Source organism: Spinacia oleracea, chromosome 3 (assembly GCF_020520425.1).
Source record: "Spinacia oleracea cultivar Varoflay chromosome 3, BTI_SOV_V1, whole genome shotgun sequence".
Lineage (NCBI taxonomy): Eukaryota > Viridiplantae > Streptophyta > Magnoliopsida > Caryophyllales > Amaranthaceae > Spinacia > Spinacia oleracea.
In genome coordinates this window covers 6,268,533-6,288,089 of record NC_079489.1, presented here as the reverse complement: position 1 = coordinate 6,288,089, position 19,557 = coordinate 6,268,533, and the positions used below count along the sequence as shown (strand labels likewise).

Here is a 19,557-nt window from a genome sequence, read left to right as displayed (position 1 = left end):
ATTCATAGATTAACATCCTTTCTCCAAGCTTGTTTCTTTTTGAGAAATAACTGGTAGCTTGGGCGTAACCGAAGAAGTCGAACCCTAGGCTGAGGTTGGCGACGGTAGCGGGGGAAAAGGTGGTGACGGAGGTGAGGGGTGGTGTTGGTTCAATGGTGAGGGTTGGGTGGGTTGAGTGAGAGGAGAGAGAAAGTTTGCAGAAGAATGGGATCTAAGGGTAGGAATTGCGCTAAAAAATACATAAGGGCAAAAACGTAAAGTCATGGTAACGGAGGACTAACGTCCGTTAAGTCTAAGTGTATTTTATGAACAGTACGGAAAAATAGGGGTATACTATGTATTTTGAAACACGCAGGTGTATTTGGTGTATTTCGTTAAACCTAAGGGGCATTTCATGAAAAAACCGTAATTAATTTTATATTGAAAATTATACTTCTACTTATATGTATAGCGGAAAAAAAAAAAAAAAAAAAAAAAAAAAACACTTTCCATTTTCTTTTACAAATGTCTCCTGTTGCATGAACAGAGATGCAGCATAACAATTGATTTATTCACAACATTACCAAGTTCCTCTCACGGGTAAATAGATACACGAGGAATATGTTGAATAAAGGGCCAGTATTCCCCATCTGGGCTCTTGCACCTCTCCGTAAGTATGGGGCATTCACGAATCATGAGTCTCTTCAAGTTGGGGAGGTTACTTATTTGTTGTGGCAGTGATTCCAATCTTGGGCAGTATGACAAATCAAGTGTGTGTAGGGAGGTGAGGCAGTCGATCCATTCTGGTATTGCCTTCAATCGTCTACAATTGCAGATACTCAGACCTTCCAGTTCCAATGTAGATAAATCTCGAATACTCTTCGGAAGAACCTCTAACTCTTCCGCATGAGAAAAATACAAAAAGCGGAGGTTGGGAAAGCAGCTGTTTAAGGGGATAACTTCTTGTTGTTCACCAATTACCAACTTATTGACAAGGAAGAGAGATTCTACGGTTGTTAAACCCCCCAAGTGCTGCTTTGCGACTGTAATTGCCGACTCCACACTATCCACACTCAGACTTTTTAACTTGGGAAATGCAAGCTTCCATTTAACAAGATGATAATGATTCTGAAGTTGCTCCTTCGAATCTTGTTTACCGCTTGACAATATCCTCCACCATCCCTTCAATTTCGGCATTCTCCAAACCATGAGTGATCTAAGTCTAGGGAATAGCGGATCCACGATATTCTCATTACAGTTAGAATTGTCCCTACTAGTGTCGTCGTCCTCAATATACTCCACATTGTCTAACCCTTCGAGAGAGAGCAGTTTCAGACGAGGGAGCCTTCCAAAGGAGCAAAGATATCTGCATATTTTACAATTTTTTAAATAAATTTCAACCAAATTAGGAAGGTGATTCTCTAGCTGTTGATCCATCATCCAGCTTGGTAACCTCTCCCCTCCATAACCCTTTATACGGAGAACCCGCACATTCGAATGGGGCTGGAGACCTTCTAACACCCTCTCATCCTCTTCTGTGCCATAGTTCAAATTTATAAACAGCTCTAGGAGGTTCTCTTTCATCTTCAAGTTTACTGCACTAATATCTGATGACACTATGTATTTGGACTGTCTACACACATCAATACACAACCCTCCACTTAGATTGTTAAGCTGATTTATGTCTGCTAATTTACCCACAACATGATTAGCCTCCGATTCAACATCTTCACTCACTATGAACACATCTAATGATCTAAGATTTGTCAATTTCTCCAATCCCGTGGGCATATGAGTCAATTTGTCAATCCCTCCTAACGAAAACTGTCTCAGGTTCACCAACTTGCTCATATCCCTTGGCAACTCCTCAAGGTTAACAGAATCATGCAAGTAGAGTGATTGTAAATTCACTAGCTTCATGATTGAATTTGGGAGTTTCACTATATCAGTACTAGACACATCTAGAAACCGCAAGCAGGTCAACTCGCCTAGAGATGCTGGCAATTCTTTTATCCCCACCCCATTTAGGTCCAATACCCTTAAACTTTTAAATCTAGATATTAATTTATCACATATGGATAAATTCCTTACCTTTATCTTACCACTATAAAAAGAATTGCCTCTGGTAAGCGATTGTAGGTGTTTGATTTTGAATACTGAGGAAGGCACTTCCCAATATGAGCCCACCGCCTCTTCGCCGATAGACAAATGGCGAACCCTTTCGTCAATTTTATCTGTTTTTGAATCTGCCACCTTATATTTGAATCCAGCTAGCGAGAGGACGAGCTCATACATCACATTTTCCATGCTAAATCTCCATCTGATACCAGCTGTATCATGGTTACTTATTTTGAGAAACCCACAATCACACAAAATGAACATATATTGTTCCCCTGCTTCCTCCAAGCTTTGGTTCCTATACTGTGGCTCAACATATCCCAAAGCAACCCAACGATTGATCATTTGTTCTAAATGAAATAAGCCTCCCTTTTCGAATAAGGTACAATACGTAACACAAAGCTTCAATCTTGCATCCAAGTGGTCGTAACTAAGTTTAAGCGTACGCATAATTTCACTCCCATAAGAAGCAAAATTTGCAAGTTGATCTTCTCTAAAAGTCTGCCATTCTTGAATCGTATGTTTCCTAGCTAAGAGGCCACCTATACTCCGTATAACAAGGGGCACATTGGGACACAATTTTGCAATCTCCTTCCCAATCGCCTCCACCCCTGGATCTTGAAGTTGTGTGAAGGCGAACTTTTGAAAGAGAAGCCATGTGTGATCTTCATTCAAATACCCAAGTTTGTAAGAATCGGAAGAATCCATGATTTCAACTACTTTTTTATTACGTGTTGTAAGGAGAACCTTACTCCCATTAGCCCCAAATGCTAGCAAGCTTCTCAGATCTATCCACTTTTGCCTCAGACACTCGTGATCCCAAACGTTATCCAAAACAAGCAGAAACTTTTTCCCACCAATCGCTCGGCGAAAATGATGAAAGAGCTGATCCATATCACATACATTGGGAGGCAATTCCCCTATACCACGACCACATGCTGATGATGCTATTATATTTTCAAGCACCTTCCTTAAATCAAAATCCTGAGTTGTTGGAACCCAGAACTGAACATCAAAACAACATTTAACCCTCTCATCACTATACACATACCAAGCCAATGTTGTTTTTCCCATTCCGCCGATACCAAAAATGGAGACAACAGAGAGGGCTTCTTCGTCTTCGTCCTCAGACAGCATGCTAACAATGTTGTCCTTATCATCATCTCTCCCAATGACCAAATCAGTTATGATATCATGAGATGTCGCAGCTCTTTGAATGCTCCATGCCCGTGTTTGACTTGGACTTGGAAAGCAGCTAATGCGACCAATCTGAGCATGGTCAATTGTAATGGAATTAAGTTTCTTCCTAATTTCCTTTACTTCCCGAGCATCTTTAAATCGTGCAACAAGCTGATTTGATGCAGAAAAGAACAACCGTGCCTCTTTTATGAAGTTACTTCCGCCCATGAGTTCTTTCTGCAACTCTCTAGTAGCTCTTGCATCCAAGAAGTCAAGCAACCGATCAAGCTCACAACTGAGCTTCTCGGCTGTGTTGATTTGAGCTCGGTTGTACTGCTCTGACATTGTATCTGCATCAATGAGTGCAGATTCAATGAGAGTCCTTGTATCTTGGAGCCTTTTCACCTCGTACTCGAGGTCTGTTACAGACCTTATTGTTCCGTATCCTATGTTAACTAATTTCTTCACGGCAAGTTCAACTAATGCAGTCTCTACGGCCTCAGCCATCTCACTCTTTTTCTGATCTCCCTTTCTGTTAACTTTTCGTCTCTCTCTCACTCACTGACTAACCTGGCTTTGTGAGTTAACTTTTTTTTCCTACATTTGGGCTTTTGTTTTTGGGTAGTCGTGGGGGAAACTTAGAAGAAAAGAGGGATTATAAAGAAAAAACAAGTAATGATATCAAGATGTAAGAGTTTTCCTCGAAATTACCGGGCAGCTTACAAGTCACCCATTGCTGAGGCATCTTCATCAAGATGTGGACAAAGTTTCCTACGACGTCTCAAGTGTAAAATATTCATTGTTGCTAACTAATGATATAAACTATAAAATAAAAACAATTAAAGCAAACATTAAGAAACTGAATAAGTACAACATAACTATTTATCATATTGTTAATGATCCCTGTATTATTATCTCGAGTGACTTTTTAAGTGTATTTCTTGATAAGTTAGATTTTCTAGCAAAGACTTTCTAAGCTAGAAGGGTACAAGTATTCTTCAAGGAAGCTTCCTCGTAGAAATTATCAATTCAATACTCGCAATCACGAGATTCTTAATATTTTTTTTTTATCACACATTGATGTACATCTAATTGATCACTCAGTAAAACCAAAACACATCGGAGTAAAATACTGCACACTAAAATAATGAAAGCAGGAGACAGTTACCTACCCCAATGATTTATTTCTTAATTTTTGGCCACTACTGCAATTTTCCAAACCTACTTTTTTTAAATAATGCACAATTAACGTCTTGACTAATTAACTTTGCAAGTCCTGGAATTCCCTCTGCTTTTGCATAGAGAATTCTGAGAAGTTTACATCTGTACAAAACACTCCAACTTCCTTGGTTATCCCTATCTTTCTTGTAGGTATGTTCACCTAAACTAGAATCCTAGCCAAATATTCATACAATAGCGACTACGAATACTTGTATAATAACAGGTAATAAGATTTGTACTAGGCTTCTGGATTAAGGCACTCAGAAACTGAACTAGAAATCCTGGCTGGCTCACTTTGGCAAAAGTCTAGAGTCAATGGTTCTAAGCAATTAAGCTCAACGCCAAGCATTCGACTTGTTTTCAACCCTAGTTACCATCCATGGACAATTTATTAGGATTATTAATACGCCCTTCACAATGATACTCCGTAATAGTCAATTTATGATGTGAAAAATATCATCACGTAATTTTACGATATAATTATTATTGTGGAGTAGTTGCCAAAGTTGACAAGATTAGACCAGAAAAAAGTAAAATAGGCTATAATATTTAGACATAAAAAATGCTAATACAATAAAAATAATCAATGTTTAGTGATATTCCTGTATTCTATTAGGGAAGGAAAGATCATGGTTCTCGGGTATCTAATCAATTAATCCCCCAAACCAGAGAAGCTTAAGCGGAAATGAAAGAATAGGGTGAAGAAAATCTAAATGTAACACAATCTTGTGCGCTTTAAAAGCATATGTAATGGACTTAATACTCCGTAGCACCAAAATAGCATCGGGATATCATAAAACTCGAGATTCAATTCAACTCATTAATGCAGCAAGAATCTCCATACAAAATTTGTTGGAAAAAAAAAAATTACCATCTGTAGGACACTATTTAAAAACTAAAATACTATGTATATACTCAACCTTAAGATTTTAACAAAAAAAAGGAGGAGAAAAGGCAGAGGAGCTTACTTATCTACCAAGAAAAACAGTACATCAGGTCTTCTGGCGACTCTCCAGTTGGTTAACACGAGGTAACATAATCCTTGGATCTTGTGATCAAATATGTGCTTAAATTGAGGATCCCGTGCCTCTACATCTCCATTCACTCAGATGATGACAAATTTGTACTTTCAACCAAATGTTGGCTTTAATTACTCAACTCCTTCATCACCACTGCAGTCTCCAAACAGAGCAGCCATTTGCATTGCCAACTTAGCAGCCATCTCTCGCCTCTGAAAATCAGGCATCAACCTTGAGTTGCTGCGCATATTTGCAATATCTGACATTAAATGCTCCAAATCCTCAAGCTCCAGATGCGCACCCTTATCAATGTCATCACTAACGTAATCCTCAACCTCTTTAACTTCCACATCCTCATCCTTTTCTCTACATTCAGAAGACTTTGAAGCTGATGGCTCTGCCTTTTCAGCATCCGAAACAGATTTTAGGTCAGAAGATGTATTAGGAGGAATGGCAGACACCCAGCTATCCTCTGTATCATCCCATAGTTCAGCTGAACCCCCAGAAAGGACTTCATACTCGGCTTCATAATCAGATTCTTCATCTGATGACTCTGCAGGGAAGAAAAAATGGTCAGAACTCGGAATCATTAAGATATTGGAACAAGCTGAAGAAATGTTCAGAGAAAATTAGTACCTTGTTTATCAGGTAGAGTTGGTGCAAGAATTCTGTTTCCAGATTTCAAAACCATCCCAGGCCACATGTGGGCAGAAAGCGCACCGTGAAGCCGTTCGACTCCTTGCGAATCACCATTAATGGATAGACCTGACAATGAAAATTATGTTCTATAAAACCGCATATTGCAGAAAATGCACTAAAAAGTTGTCTAAAAGTTGTCATGTTAACTAGTATCAGTATTCCGGACATTTTAAGAGCGTGCAGCGCTTCCACGTATCTGATGTTCGTTTGACAGGGAGAAGAAGATAGAAAGGAATCTTCCATTAATTTTATCTTACACAACATCTTAAGATGTGTCCAAGTGCAGTTTGACTTTTTTTACCTTAAACTTGAGTCTTCTTTTTAGACTACCCCACACCTTGTCCCTTTCCTTCTCATTATTTCCCTTGCATCACAAACACTCACAGTTACTAAAGCTTTCCCCTCTAGTGGTGGCAGTCCACACCTTGTCCCTTTCCTTCTCATTATTTCCCTTGCATCACAAAAACTCACAGTTACTAAAGCTTTCCCCTCTAGTGGTGGCAGTCCCATATTCTTTCCAGTTCTCCTAACCTCCATTTTACTTTCCCAAAGACCAACTATTAATACAAAACCTTATGTTTCCACAGTATCCCATGTGCGGTACTAGAACTGGGACAGAAGAAGATACCTCCTCCAATTGGCTAAACTACATCTATGCATATAAAGGCTCAAAACGCACAGAGGCTATAGGATTTTTTCTCGCCTCATAGAAGTAAGGCTGTAAGGCGCATTATATAAAAGGTAAAAATTTCGGCGAAAAAAGAATTGTGCCTCATAAAAATAACCTCAACCAGCCAAAAAGAAAAGGAGCTTAACACATGCATATATAAGTGACAAAAAATCTAACAATATACTAGTATTGGTTCCAACAGTGGCGACAGATTGAATCAGATGTCTTCCTTCATAAGCTATTTATATGCTTATTTTTTTGGAGAGGGAATTTTGAAATAACATCTATTTCATATATAATAAAGTATATGTAATGGACTAAACAGTAGAAGCGCATAATGCAATACCCCAACACCACCCACAGCTGCTGCAGACATATACAGGAAGGAAGAAAGGGAAGTCAGCGCTACAGGACAAAAGGGAAGTGGAAGCAGCCACCAACCCAAGGGGAGGAACCAATCCACATAGTGGGAGCAGCCTGCAGTACATTAAGAAGTTTGTCCCACCTGAAGCTGCTAGTTTGTTTAAACTACTTTTATTAATTGTTTTTGTCCTATTACTAGCAGTTGGTAATTAAAAGGAGAAGGGAAGGGGAACCAGAAAGCATGTTGAGAATGTGGTAAAGCTTAGGCTTTGGAGAGTGGTGACCTCAAGTCACTAAACTTGGAGATTGGTGGCCTCAAGTCACTACTTTTGTATCCCCTTTTGTGTTCTTCATCCATCAAGCAAATTAATATAATTTATGCCATTAACTTTCTGCTCAAAATATTCAGTTCATCTCAGTATCATAGTATAATTCCGGGATCAACTGAGAGATGAAAAATGTAACTGTTAAAAAAGGTCTAGCACTTCTCTAACCTACTAAATATTGACCATATAAGTAGCAACCTTAATCCAAGAATGCATCGAAATAAAGTAAGTTTTCTATGGCTTGACTCAAGGCCCTATAAGGATACAAATAAAGAAAAATATACTTTCTTTAACTCATATCCTTGTTCACCGAGTTAATAAGCCCTCTCAACAACTAATCCAAACACCATCCGCACATCAGCAAGCCTTGTTGGCCACAACAGGCACATCCACATTTTCTCCCCACAAGAGCATTCTGGGATCCAAGATCATGTTGCAATTGCCCCCTCCGGCCTATTCAAAAATATCTGTGTGACAGTCTTGTAGGCAATAGTAAGCACACGTACGCCAACAATCCCCAACTGCAAATCATATTCTTCAAAGTAACCCCCGTCTCATGAAATTTTGTAAATAGATCCAGGAGGTCGCCTTTAATTGTATCCCAGCTATCCTGTAAGAAAGCAACAATAACCCCATCCAGGCCACTGGGCCAGTGCCTTATCTCCGACCATACCAAATCCATATGCCTACTTCCCTTTCATCAGCCTCTCCAACCATATACACAAATGAAAAGCCAAATCCAACCTAAAAGACTAAATCCTCAATCCCAGGCCTTAGCCATAAGATTATAAAAAGACACAACTTCTCTAGAAGCCATACCAACAAAGTCATCAATAGCCTTACATATTGTTATTCTGTCCACCCGGTACCATGATGTGCATTATGCTTCCGGTTAATGTTCTTTTCATTAAACTTGGCTACTTGCATGTTCTTTTATCATACAGTACTTTCTTGTTCTTTTTTATTTTGAAATTCATGTTCTGTTAATCACGAATGGAGTGTCTTATATGAATGAAGACGAGGTGTGTTCTTTTTTTTTGAACTTCATGAACTTCTATCGGGAGCATTAGTCAATTTGCTGAAAAGATTTTAAGAAATTATAATTTGTTTTGAAAGTTTTTTAAGAAGGTGAAATTTTATAGCATGTTCTTTGAAACTTTACTTAAGAGCCTATGGGCAGCTTCGCAATCTGTTACGCATGCAGATATAGGCTGCACATAACTCTAATTTCGTATATAATAACCCAAAATGAGGCTATGGAAGAGTGATGAAAATTAATCAACTGCTTAAGTGGACACTTTTGGTTGAAGGAAAGAGCAATTGAATTTAAAATATAGAAAGCAAAAAAATAATGAAACACATTGTTATAGTATTTTAGTGTTACCTTCACTAATGACTAATGAGTTAAGGAGAAAAACACAATAGTGGGTTTATGGGCTGATTATTTATAGCATACTTCTCTGATTTATGTTTCCATACACACTTCAATATGCTGCAGTCACATCACATGTTAGCACAATCGTTTCATCTAGTTTTTGGACTTGTACTGTACACTTAGTTTTTCCTTTGTCCTGAATAACAAACTCGCAATAACAGAGTGTGTCATACTGTCATGTACAGGAACTCCATCCTAACCAATACAATCTATAGTAAAAATGACTAAATCTAATAAAATACCAAACCAGCAACATGTCTAACTTCTTCTGCAATATTTACACACAGTGATGGAAGCACCCTATATTTTATGTCAAAAACTAATATAAAATGTAAACACAAATTACTATAACTTTATAAGGTCAAGATACTCACATTTGTCAAATTCAGCATTAGAAGCGCACGCCTCAACGTATTCAATGTTACGCTCCATACACCATTCAAAGCATGAGCTCTTGATATCACAAGATGGTTCATCATTTCCCAATAAACTACTACCCTCAGATTCAAAAACTCCATACTCAAATGAATCCACATCTGAACCAGCAAAAGGATCTGCAAGCCTCTGTAAACGCCTTTTGTATTCATCATGAGCTGGGTGACCAGGAACAAGATCCACTTTGTTTCCAATACACAATAAGATGTCAGATTTCTGAACATCAGTATGTGAGACCCACTTTTTGAGTGCAGCAAGAGAAGATAGCTGTCAAGTGTCAATTGCATAATAAAAAGACATTCGTTAAAATGTGCTGCACATGCTGTAAAGCCTGTAATGGAAGAAAATTCTAAAAATGTTCACCAAAGAGGAAAAGGTAAGTGATGCATGCCTCACTCATGTCGAAAACCATCACTATGGCAGCAAACTGCTTGAAATCAGGCAGGGAACTGGGCGGGATACCTTCATGGAGATGAGCCATCCATATAGCAACATCAGCTGAATAATATTTTGTGTCAATTGTCCACCTGATTGACATGCAAAATGATAAAAATATTTACATAACATTTGATGAAACAAAAATATGCCAAAAATATGCATGTAACTTGAACTCTGATAGTGGGGAATAAATATTTAAGAATGAAAATGTGATATTGTGTCAGCTACCCTTGTATGAGTACTTCAGGTGAAGTATCAGAACCCTCTTCAAAATCCACAGACAAAAGTCCTGAAGTAAGCCAGGAGAGAAACATATTAGAAGGAAACTGACAAAGCCAACAAATATGGCACATCATCTGTATACCAACATCGAGATTCAGGTGACGAAAACATCTTGTGAAAAAGTGAAATAAAACAGATGTTACCCACCATCAATCACTCGAGGTATTAGTTTACATGTCCCTAAAAGCAACGGATCATTAAGAAATACTGCAGGTATGGTTATCGTGGTAACAGTCACAACGACTCACAATTCAGAACTCAGAAGTGAGAGTTCAGGGGTGTTATCACTAGCAGCTATTACACAATGAACTGAAAGTATTTTGGAAAACATCACTTCATCATTGTAGACTATAGTTCTGCAGCATAATTTCATAACCAGACACTACTAGAGCACTCACTCCAAACGCGGCGAAAGAAATCACTATTGCCTGACACAGGAAAGCAACAAAATCTTGCTTGATAATATGAGTATTTATTTAAGAGCTCAATTTCATGTACGCTAACCGCTAGCAATTCATCAATAATCCCAATATTAAAAGCTCCAGATTACCAATTGAATCACCTAAAACAGCAAATTCGCAAATGTCAACACAATTCAAAACCTAAAAAATCACCCAATTGAAAAGTACTGAAAACCCATCAAATTGATCGATAATGTCATAATGGTAACCTAAAATCTTGAAATTGATCAATACAAAACAATCAATAACGACGGAGATAGAGAGAAGGGACATACTGGATAGAATAGTGCGCTTTCCGACGCCGGGAGATCCGATAACTAAAATAGCAGGCCTTTTCTGAATTGCTTCATTTTCAGTATGTTGTTCCATTTTCTCTCTCCTCCAAATTGAACTTTTGATTTTGCCTTTTGTTTGAGGATTACTGGAAATAGTTGCTACCTGGGAATCTTCAGCATTGATTGGAAGATTGTATGAGGAGCTCGAAGATCAATGGTGTCACTTTTTAGTTGAGCAAGAAGGGGGAGTTCGGGCAACCCCAGGTCAACAAATTCAGGATGTTCAAAGCTTTGAGTTCTCGTACCAATTTTAAGTTGGTCCGTAAAAAACTAACCTCATGGTCACATTCATCCGACAAATATCAAAGTGAAGGTGTTGTATAAAATTAAAGCAATTATAGTTTTTATTTTTTTTATTTTTTTATTTTAAGAGGGTGGGTGATTTTGTTAGCAGTCAAGCGGTCATTTGAGTTTAGATAATACAGAGTTTAAGTTAGATTATTAACGAAAAATCGTCGAAATATTGAATTACTTAAAGTAATTTTTCTAGTACATTAACCTAATACAAAATTTTATGCGTGGAACCTATTATAATTCATCTCATTCAAAACAAAACAAAACAAAACAAAACAAAACAAAATAAGACTTGAAAAATAAATAATATATTTTGTATACATGCAAAAAGTACAAAAAAAATCTTTTACTCTTTAGTAACCTTTGATTTTGTAACTTTTCCCAACAATAATGAGGTTTGTCTACTAACCACTGAATACCTCTTATTGTTATTGCCAAGGTGGAAAGACACAAAGACCCGTACTGCCATTAGGGATGGCAATGTATCAGATTGGATCGAATTATACGAATTCCATATCCGGCCCACATCTATCTGACTCGGATTTTTTTAAGTGGGAATCGGACTCGGATTATATTTAATCAGATTTGTTTCGGATTATTTTTCCTCAAGTCGGGTCGGATTGAGTTGGGTTTAGATTATTTTAGCAAATTAAATCACAAAAACAAGAGTTTTAACACATTCAGGTCAATTTGTCGGATTTTACACAAACTCTACCTCTAAATGGTTTGCTCTAGGGATTAAAGTAAAGTTTGCTCTATGAACAATATTTTAGGGAAGCTGATACATATACGATATACCCCTAGATATGGAATATTGCCATATATACGTCCCTAGGGTATGACACTACTCCATACCCAGGGAATATATGTAGCCTTTTCGATATTTTAGGGATGAAAGTACTAGTAGTACCTAAAAAGGTTGTTTGTGTTAGGGCGTTGGGCCCTATAAATGGTTGCCAGTATGCCAGTATCCTACGAACACTTTAAAGCGAAATGAAGTTACAATGGATTTGAAAGATACTCGCTAAGTCGCTATACATGAAAAGAGGTCTCTATATTTCTGATTGAAAAAGTTGGAAAGGAATCCCTTTTGGGTTTTAACCAAAAGAATACAAGTTCAATGTTACGATAAAACTTTTCCATTACACATGGCATGAAAAGGCACCCTAAAATTGGATAGTCATACAAAATAACAATAAAATCAAATATTTCCTAGGTTCTCTTTTACTCCATACAGTATCTGTTACGTTTTGACTTGACACTATTTCTATAATTAATTTTGACCATATTTAAAGATTTATTCGTAACTTAAAACTAGTCATGTGCGATTTTGTTAGTTTATCTCAATATATAATTGTACAATATCAAATTTTTATAATTTTCACTCATTGACAATTAGAAAAATTAACGGTAAAAGATGTGTGTTAGACAAACGTTTTTCTCACTATTAGCAAGAAGCCTAGAGCAAATTTCTTTCGTTGTTAGGACCTAGCTTTCTCTTCTTTCTCTTACCTAATGTAGAAAAGAAAGTCATAAGTTTAGCTAATTTGACTCATTGCGTCCTCTACGAGCTAGATGTAACAACTTTATGACGTAAAAAATAAAAAGGTAAAAGTCAAAACGTTGCAACTAAAAGAGAACGGATAAATTACACTACTCCGTAATACGGAGTAATGAAATCATCAGGTCAATCAGTTTTTCCTCCAACCATATTTCGACAACAAAATAGGGTGCATGCTTTTATCCAATGGATTAAAAACAGTAGCATCCTTTTCGTTTGTCTTCCGCAGCAAGCCCTTTTCTTTCCCTCTATAAAAGCTTCAACAAACCAACTATTCAACCACACTATTCAATATTTCAGTAACGTACTTTTTTTTTTTGGTGCGAATGAGCCGCAAGGGCGGGGATGAGAATCGATCACCTGGAATCGGGATGAAAGCTCTAACCAACTGAGCTGTCCATCATTATTCAGTATTTCAGTAACTACTTTGGGATAGTGAAGTTGTCGCATTTTCGGCTTTGTTGCTCACTTTCACTTACAAGTTAAAAACGGGCCAGGGAGCGGATTTGAACTCGCGATCTGTCGTATCTATAGAGGTATGAACTTCCTTCTTTGAATTTTAAGGCAACTTTTTACGTACTTCAGAATTTCCCCCTTTCTTTTGTGTGTTTTATTGTGTTTTGCAGTAGATCTCTCTCAAGTAATTTTGTTTTTCGATTTTTTTTTGTTTTATTGATTTTATTATGGAAATTCCATTAAATATGGGCTTCAACTATAATTACACGACATGGGTGGTTCTCATGTGCAGTCAACATCGCATTTTCGTACTCCCTCCGTCCCAGAATAGTTGTTACACTTTCTTGGGCACATAGTTTAATGCGATAAGTAATAGTGTGGTTATCAATTATTATTTTATTGAAAAAGTAAATGTGATAGGAGTTAGTGGAGTATTTTTTTAATTGAATGAGAGAGAGTGTGGGGGGGACAAAAACAATTTAGTGGGAAGAGTGAGACAATATAATATTTGTAGGGTCATTCCTAATTTAGAAGTATAACAACTAATCTGGGACGGACGAAAAAGGAAAGTGTAACGACGGAGGGAGTAATACATTTACTAACAAACTATCATTATATTGGATGTTAAATTGTTAACTAGTTTAGCGATAAATTCTTAAAAAATAATATCTAACACTTGGGATCGAATACCGTCTACATTATATGTCGTCTTGACTGAAATTATACCACATCTAATTTTTCACCAAAATATTTACATAATTGCCATTAGATCGAAGGGTTTTCTCAATCAAATATATACATCGTGCTACTAATTTTGAGCTACTTTACATTGTTGAAATATAATGCTGATTTTCGGCAGGTGGAAGAAAATGGCTCGTTCATCTCGCTTCGACGGCCCTAAGTTTTTCAAGGTTTTTCTCCCGGAGCATTACGCGCGCCAATTAGTAATAACCTCTCTCTCTATCTTTCCTTAACTTTACTATGAGTATGTCCTTAGTAGTACTTTGGTAGTACTAGTAACTTAGACTTGTCAAAAATCAAACCAATTCGAAAATACCGGCTTGTGAACAAAATTTTGTGATCTAAAACCCGATACGTTTAAACCCAAACTACTCCAGAAGTAATGGGTCAAATTCTAATCAAACTTGTTTTTGACCCAATCAATCAGTGACGGATGTTCTATATTGCTCGTGTGGGCCTGGCCCTACGGGCGAAATTTTTTATAGTGTATTTTTAGTTCCGGCCCTTAAAAATATGCATAATTGTATGAATTGCATGCTACATTGCTTAATTATTCTACTGCCTCCTTCGTAAAATATTCAAGATCCGCCACAACGACCAATTGAAAATCGTTGTATCTCTACATAATATGTGTTTTAAAATCGATCTCCCAATCCGTTGATCAACCGAACCCGAAATTTATGGATCACGAACAATCATTTATAGATCTGAACCTGAAAGTGATCAAACTAAGTTAAAATTAAATTTTAATATAACCTCACCTGACCGACCCGTGTCCATGTAGTATACTACTAGCAATAATCATTTGATTTATTTCCCCTCTTTTGACCAGCACATTTGTTCAAACTTCAAGTCAAACCTAAACTCTTCAAATGTAACAAGAGAAGCCACCATAACAAGGCCCGGCACAACCCAACAATGGAAGGTAGAACTACTAGAAAAAAACACCGAATTCTACTTCCAAAAAGGTTGGAATAAGTTTGTAAAGGACAACAACATGAAAATCGGAGAATTCATGGTTTTCACATACAATGGAAACTCAAACTTTAGTGTTAAACTCTACGGCACACATTGTTGCCTCAAAGAGGACGTTGAAGAAGGTGAAGAAATTGATGACGTCACATTGATCAATGATGACGTGAAAGTGAATAGGCCAAAATTAGGGAGGCGTCCAAAATGGGTTCTTGAAAGTGAAGTTGTTAAGGCAGCCGAAGCTTATAGGATGACTCATCCTGAAATACCGTCTTTTTTGGTTGGCATCAGCATTTGTTATACTAGCAATATGGTATGATCGTTACCCTTTTAATGCCTCCTAGTTTTATGTTTGTTTGAAAAATAAGTGTGAAATGAGTAGTAAATGACCTTTTATGTTACAATTTTATTTGGGAAAAATACGTTTTAATATTTGTACCACCCGGTTCACCCTTAGGAATAATCCGGATTCGGGACGAGTTATGAGTGATTAGGTTCCAGTCTCATCCCAATTGTTGTTGCGGGGGATCGAACAGCGGGTCTTTCCTACCAAGTTCAGCCTTAATGACCACTGAATCAACATGCAATTGGTTGAGAAAATATTTTATGAGTAAGGTTTGATTTTGGTCAAAAGGTCAAAGTTTTGGCACTTTTTGAGTTTTTCCTTCCAACCGGAGTATGTGGTAAAGTACACTATTAAAAGTTATTAAAGGAATTGTGGAACTTAATTAAAGAGTACTTTTCTGTTTATTTCATCTAAAAGTGCGTAAAAGTTTTTACTCCCTCCGTCCCTTAATACTCGCATCGTTTTGACTGAACACGCTTGCCAATGCACAACTTTGACCACTAATATCTCTTATTACATATTATAAAAATTTATAAAATTACTAATATTTTGAAAATATATATTAAGATGAAGCCAACAATATAATATATACTAACATTTGTTTTCACATACTATAAATAAAATAGAGTCAAAGTGAATTATGTGAATAGTGCAAAAAGTCAAAACGGTGCGAGTATTAAGGGACAGAGGTAGTATTATACAAACTGATTTATTTTGTGTTTGTTTTTGAAGTGCATACCGAGCAAATGGGTGAGTGCCCATTTGAATATCACAACAGACGAGTGTTCCATAACGCTAACCATACCAAGGTCGGAGAAAGCTTGGTGTGTGAAGATGATCACACACCCGCGATACCGCGACCGGGGTGGCTTGCGTTGGAGGCTATCGAGAGGGCTTGATAAATTCTTTCTTGATAACAATATCCAAATTGGAGATGTTTGTGTGTTCAAGCTTGTGGAAGATCGTCATTATACCTTTAAAGTCATCATCTTTCATAAGAGTCACTATAACTAATGTCTCTTTAAGTCTTAACTCTTAAGTGTGTACTAACAAATATATAAAGAACCTTGAATTAGATTTTAATTACTTGGAGTTTAATTTATTTTCCCTTATCCTCTAACGTGTTATGTAACATGTAACATATGTACTTGTATTATGTTACATTCGACATTAATTTCATGTGCTTGGTTTATTATGACTTTATTGTTATTTTATTATAACGGTCTAGAATTCGCATCCCTTTAAATGAAAAATTTCATACTATGAGGTATAGCATGATGTGCTTTATGCTTCGTATTACGTTTGTACTCCGTATTTGTGTACACTTCGTATTTGTATAATTGAAGTACAGTACTGAATTTTAATTTTTAAATGGAATATTACTAGATTTATCCTCCTAACATTTTGGGGAGGAAATGGAGAAATATATAGTGGTGTCATCTCTTTCTCTCTCCTATTCAAGGGAATATAGAAGTATAAAAAAGGGAAAATTTTTGGAGATAAATCTGGAAATTTGAGATTTTCAATATAAATGGAAGGATTACCAGAAGAGCTTTGCCTTAAGATCTTCTGTTTCTTGGATTATAAGAATCTGTCAACTGCTCAGCAAGGTTTGTTAACTAAACCAACCCATATTTTTCAAGAATCAATCTTTTCAATAATTTTAATTAATTTAATTTCTGGGTTAATTGAATTCTCTCATTTTGTATGTGGGAATTCTCTCATTTTTTTGTTCTTTTCATTGGTTATTGTGATTGTAATTGTCAATTGTGTGATTTATGATGATCAAGAATGTTTAATTTTGTGTTGTTGAAATGTTGACTTTGAGCAAATTGTCAAGGGAGCTAAATTGGGAAACCTGAATTTGCTAAATCAATTGCCATTTTTGGAGTGTTGTATATTAATTTTGATTGGACTGAAATTTTGATCAATTTGTAAAGTAATTAGATGATTTCTTAAGAAATTATGATGGTTTAAGATAACTATCAAATTGAGAAGGGAGGAATCAGGTATGCTAATCAAGATTAACTTCTTGTTGTGTATAAGGTATTAACATGATCTCCGTTACCGGACTCATTTTACCTCAAATAACCGTGTCAGACCCTCACACTCGGACATGGGTATGAACACTTGAACACTTCATTTTGGACTAAAATCATGCAACTTTTTTCACAAAATAGCCGTATCGGACACTTGGACACGTACCCATGTCCAATATGGGTACCCGAGTCCGGGTAACATAAAACTCGATACTTTGTTTGGGTTTTATTCCGGTTGAGGATTTAGAACAGTGTTAGGGGCCAGTCCGGTCTGCTCTGGTTTATGTGCCGACTGTAGCTTGCACAATGGAAAGGGTTAACTATCTTCTCTGGTTTTGTATGAGCAATCTAGATGCCTGTCCAATTTTACATTGTAGCTATTGCCTTGGCGGGTGGCGCGTGGTTGCAGAACTTGCATTGTATTTTTCGTGTTGTTCGAGTTCTAGATTATATACTGAGCTTTGTTGCATATCTTTGGTTGTTTCTAAGCTTTTCTTACACGAATCACATACTACTTTCCGGCAAGGAAACCATATTTTAGGCACGACTTCTCGTTTTTTAGAATGTCCTGCACACTTTGCAGTTTGCACATCAATCTCTTAGCAAAGTTGAATCAGTACCAAGTTTCATCTATTTTTTTCACAATGTACCATTTATATACAGTTACACAGATCTTTTTTTCACAAACTTGCACTTAGCCAAGATTGTTGTTCTGAGCAGTGTATACAGTTACACAGATGTTTATTAGTCTCAGATTTCTGACAACCAATTTTTGTAGAATGGACTTTTTAAAGCTCGTTTTGATCCGAGGTCCGAAATTAAACGAATTGTTTTGAGATTTTATGGGAAATGCATCATATGCACATCCTTTACCAACCACTTTTCCCTCCAAGCATTTCCCGAACTGCTCATATGAATTATGAATCAGAATGGGTATTTTGTTTTAATGTTGGAGAGAAACAGTTCCGACTTCTATGCAGAACAACAACTGCTAGAATATGTGGCGAAAGATAGTACAATATTACTATTATTGATCTATTGCTACAAGTTGATTGAATGTGGTTCCTTGTTGGTTTGAAGTTTGCAGGAAATGGAATGTCTTGGGCTCAGATAATACTTTATGGGCTAACCTCTTCAAGGAGAGGTGGGGTGAAGACCGTGCTGTGATCTACACTCCGGCTAATTCAAAGTCATGGAAAGATATGTATATAGTGCAAGACCGTTGTGATCGTGTTGGATTGTAAGTTCGAATTGTTATATGGTTGCGTTGAATCCATTCCATGTTTTCGTTTCTTAATTCTTACCTGCATTTTCTTGACTGTCTTTGTCATTTCTTGGGTCTGAAATCTGTTTGGTGATTTCAGAGAATTGAAGATAATTAGAGAGGGAGTTGATTATTACCTCATCCGCCGTGGTGAAATACGTCGTCATTTCGGTTCAAGGAGACAGCGGAAAGGGCAAGAGGCTAGCACGTTGAGCCGTCCGGGTGAACTTACTCAAGACGGGTCTTTGGTAAGAGGATCTAGTTATGGGATCCTAGAGAAGATGCTGTTCTTTATTGGGGATTTGGAGGTTGCTTCTAATGAAGCGAAACGAAGCCGATTAATGTGAATAAATTGATGTGTTTGTAACCCCTTGTTATCCACAAAGATCTGTATGTAAGCTTATTTCTCTGTTGTATAGTTGTATGCATTAGAGCAATACTAATTTCTCTGTTGTATAGTTGTATGCATTAGAGCAATACTAATTTCTCTGTTGTATAGTTGTATGCATTAGAGCAATACTAATTTCTCTGTTGTATAGTTGTATGCATAAGAAATCCTCTCACTTATTTGTAAATCTCACTGGATGATTTGTAAGTGTCCACTCCTTAATCCTTATATGTGAACTACACGTTAGTCAAAAGATGGCTTTGGGTCGGCACAACCCAACACGAGAAAAGCACGGCCTTGCACGAGCACGAAAATAGCACAACATAACACGAGCACAAAGTCGTGGGTCGTGGATTGGGTTTGGTCTGTTTTTTTTTTCAGGAGAAGCACGGTAAATCATAGGATGAGATGGCCCAGCCAGATAAAAACGTTAAATTTAGTAAAATTAGGCTTGGGCACTAATGCTCGGCCCGACACAAGGGTTTGGGACGTGCCTGGGCTACCTTTTGAAATTTCCATCCAGTGCGCAGGGATGC

At 37.1% G+C, this 19,557-nt stretch overlaps 4 protein-coding genes across 4 annotated transcripts; 2 read left to right on the top strand and 2 right to left on the bottom strand.

Moving 5' to 3' along the window:
• Nucleotides 1-491: 491 nt before the first annotated feature.
• LOC110783158 (putative disease resistance protein RGA1) lies at nt 492-5,604 on the bottom strand. Its single transcript, XM_021987460.2, has 2 exons — nt 5,466-5,604; nt 492-3,626 (listed from the first exon to the last, which is right to left on the bottom strand). The coding sequence occupies exon 2, from the start codon at nt 3,619-3,621 to the stop codon at nt 574-576; it is 3,048 nt and encodes a 1,015-aa protein (XP_021843152.2). The 5' UTR covers nt 3,622-3,626; nt 5,466-5,604; the 3' UTR covers nt 492-573.
• LOC110783159 (uncharacterized) lies at nt 5,287-11,249 on the bottom strand. Its single transcript, XM_021987461.2, has 6 exons — nt 10,901-11,249; nt 10,111-10,171; nt 9,836-9,971; nt 9,384-9,711; nt 6,153-6,281; nt 5,287-6,069 (listed from the first exon to the last, which is right to left on the bottom strand). Exons 1-6 carry the CDS (start codon nt 10,992-10,994, stop codon nt 5,648-5,650), a joined length of 1,170 nt encoding a protein of 389 aa, XP_021843153.2. The 5' UTR covers nt 10,995-11,249; the 3' UTR covers nt 5,287-5,647.
• Nucleotides 11,250-13,052: 1,803 nt separating this feature from the next.
• Nucleotides 13,053-16,528, top strand: LOC110783068 (B3 domain-containing transcription factor VRN1). Its single transcript, XM_021987364.2, has 4 exons — nt 13,053-13,351; nt 14,131-14,215; nt 14,845-15,297; nt 16,063-16,528. The coding sequence occupies exons 2-4, from the start codon at nt 14,141-14,143 to the stop codon at nt 16,342-16,344; spliced, it is 810 nt and encodes a 269-aa protein (XP_021843056.2). The 5' UTR covers nt 13,053-13,351; nt 14,131-14,140; the 3' UTR covers nt 16,345-16,528.
• A 178-nt stretch (nt 16,529-16,706) lies between these two features.
• On the top strand, nt 16,707-19,249 carry LOC110783042 (uncharacterized). Its single transcript, XM_021987337.2, has 3 exons — nt 16,707-16,940; nt 18,450-18,609; nt 18,734-19,249. The coding sequence occupies exons 1-3, from the start codon at nt 16,862-16,864 to the stop codon at nt 18,978-18,980; spliced, it is 486 nt and encodes a 161-aa protein (XP_021843029.1). The 5' UTR covers nt 16,707-16,861; the 3' UTR covers nt 18,981-19,249.
• Nucleotides 19,250-19,557: the final 308 nt, after the last annotated feature.

Coding starts and splice junctions, on each gene's coding strand:
- LOC110783158 (XM_021987460.2), bottom strand. CDS start 3,621: ATGTCAGAGCAGTACAACCGAGCTCAAATCAACACAGCCGAGAAGCTC.
- LOC110783159 (XM_021987461.2), bottom strand. CDS start 10,994: ATGGAACAACATACTGAAAATGAAGCAATTCAGAAAAGGCCTGCTATT. Junction 10,172..10,900: donor AAAGCGCACTATTCTATCCA/GTATGTCCCTTC, acceptor GGCTTACTTCAG/GACTTTTGTCTGTGGATTTT. Junction 9,712..9,835: donor TGGTTTTCGACATGAGTGAG/GCATGCATCACT, acceptor GACACTTGACAG/CTATCTTCTCTTGCTGCACT.
- LOC110783068 (XM_021987364.2), top strand. CDS start 14,141: ATGGCTCGTTCATCTCGCTTCGACGGCCCTAAGTTTTTCAAGGTTTTT. Junction 14,216..14,844: donor AGCATTACGCGCGCCAATTA/GTAATAACCTCT, acceptor TCTTTTGACCAG/CACATTTGTTCAAACTTCAA. Junction 15,298..16,062: donor TTTGTTATACTAGCAATATG/GTATGATCGTTA, acceptor TTGTTTTTGAAG/TGCATACCGAGCAAATGGGT.
- LOC110783042 (XM_021987337.2), top strand. CDS start 16,862: ATGGAAGGATTACCAGAAGAGCTTTGCCTTAAGATCTTCTGTTTCTTG. Junction 16,941..18,449: donor TCTGTCAACTGCTCAGCAAG/GTTTGTTAACTA, acceptor GTTGGTTTGAAG/TTTGCAGGAAATGGAATGTC. Junction 18,610..18,733: donor CGTTGTGATCGTGTTGGATT/GTAAGTTCGAAT, acceptor TGGTGATTTCAG/AGAATTGAAGATAATTAGAG.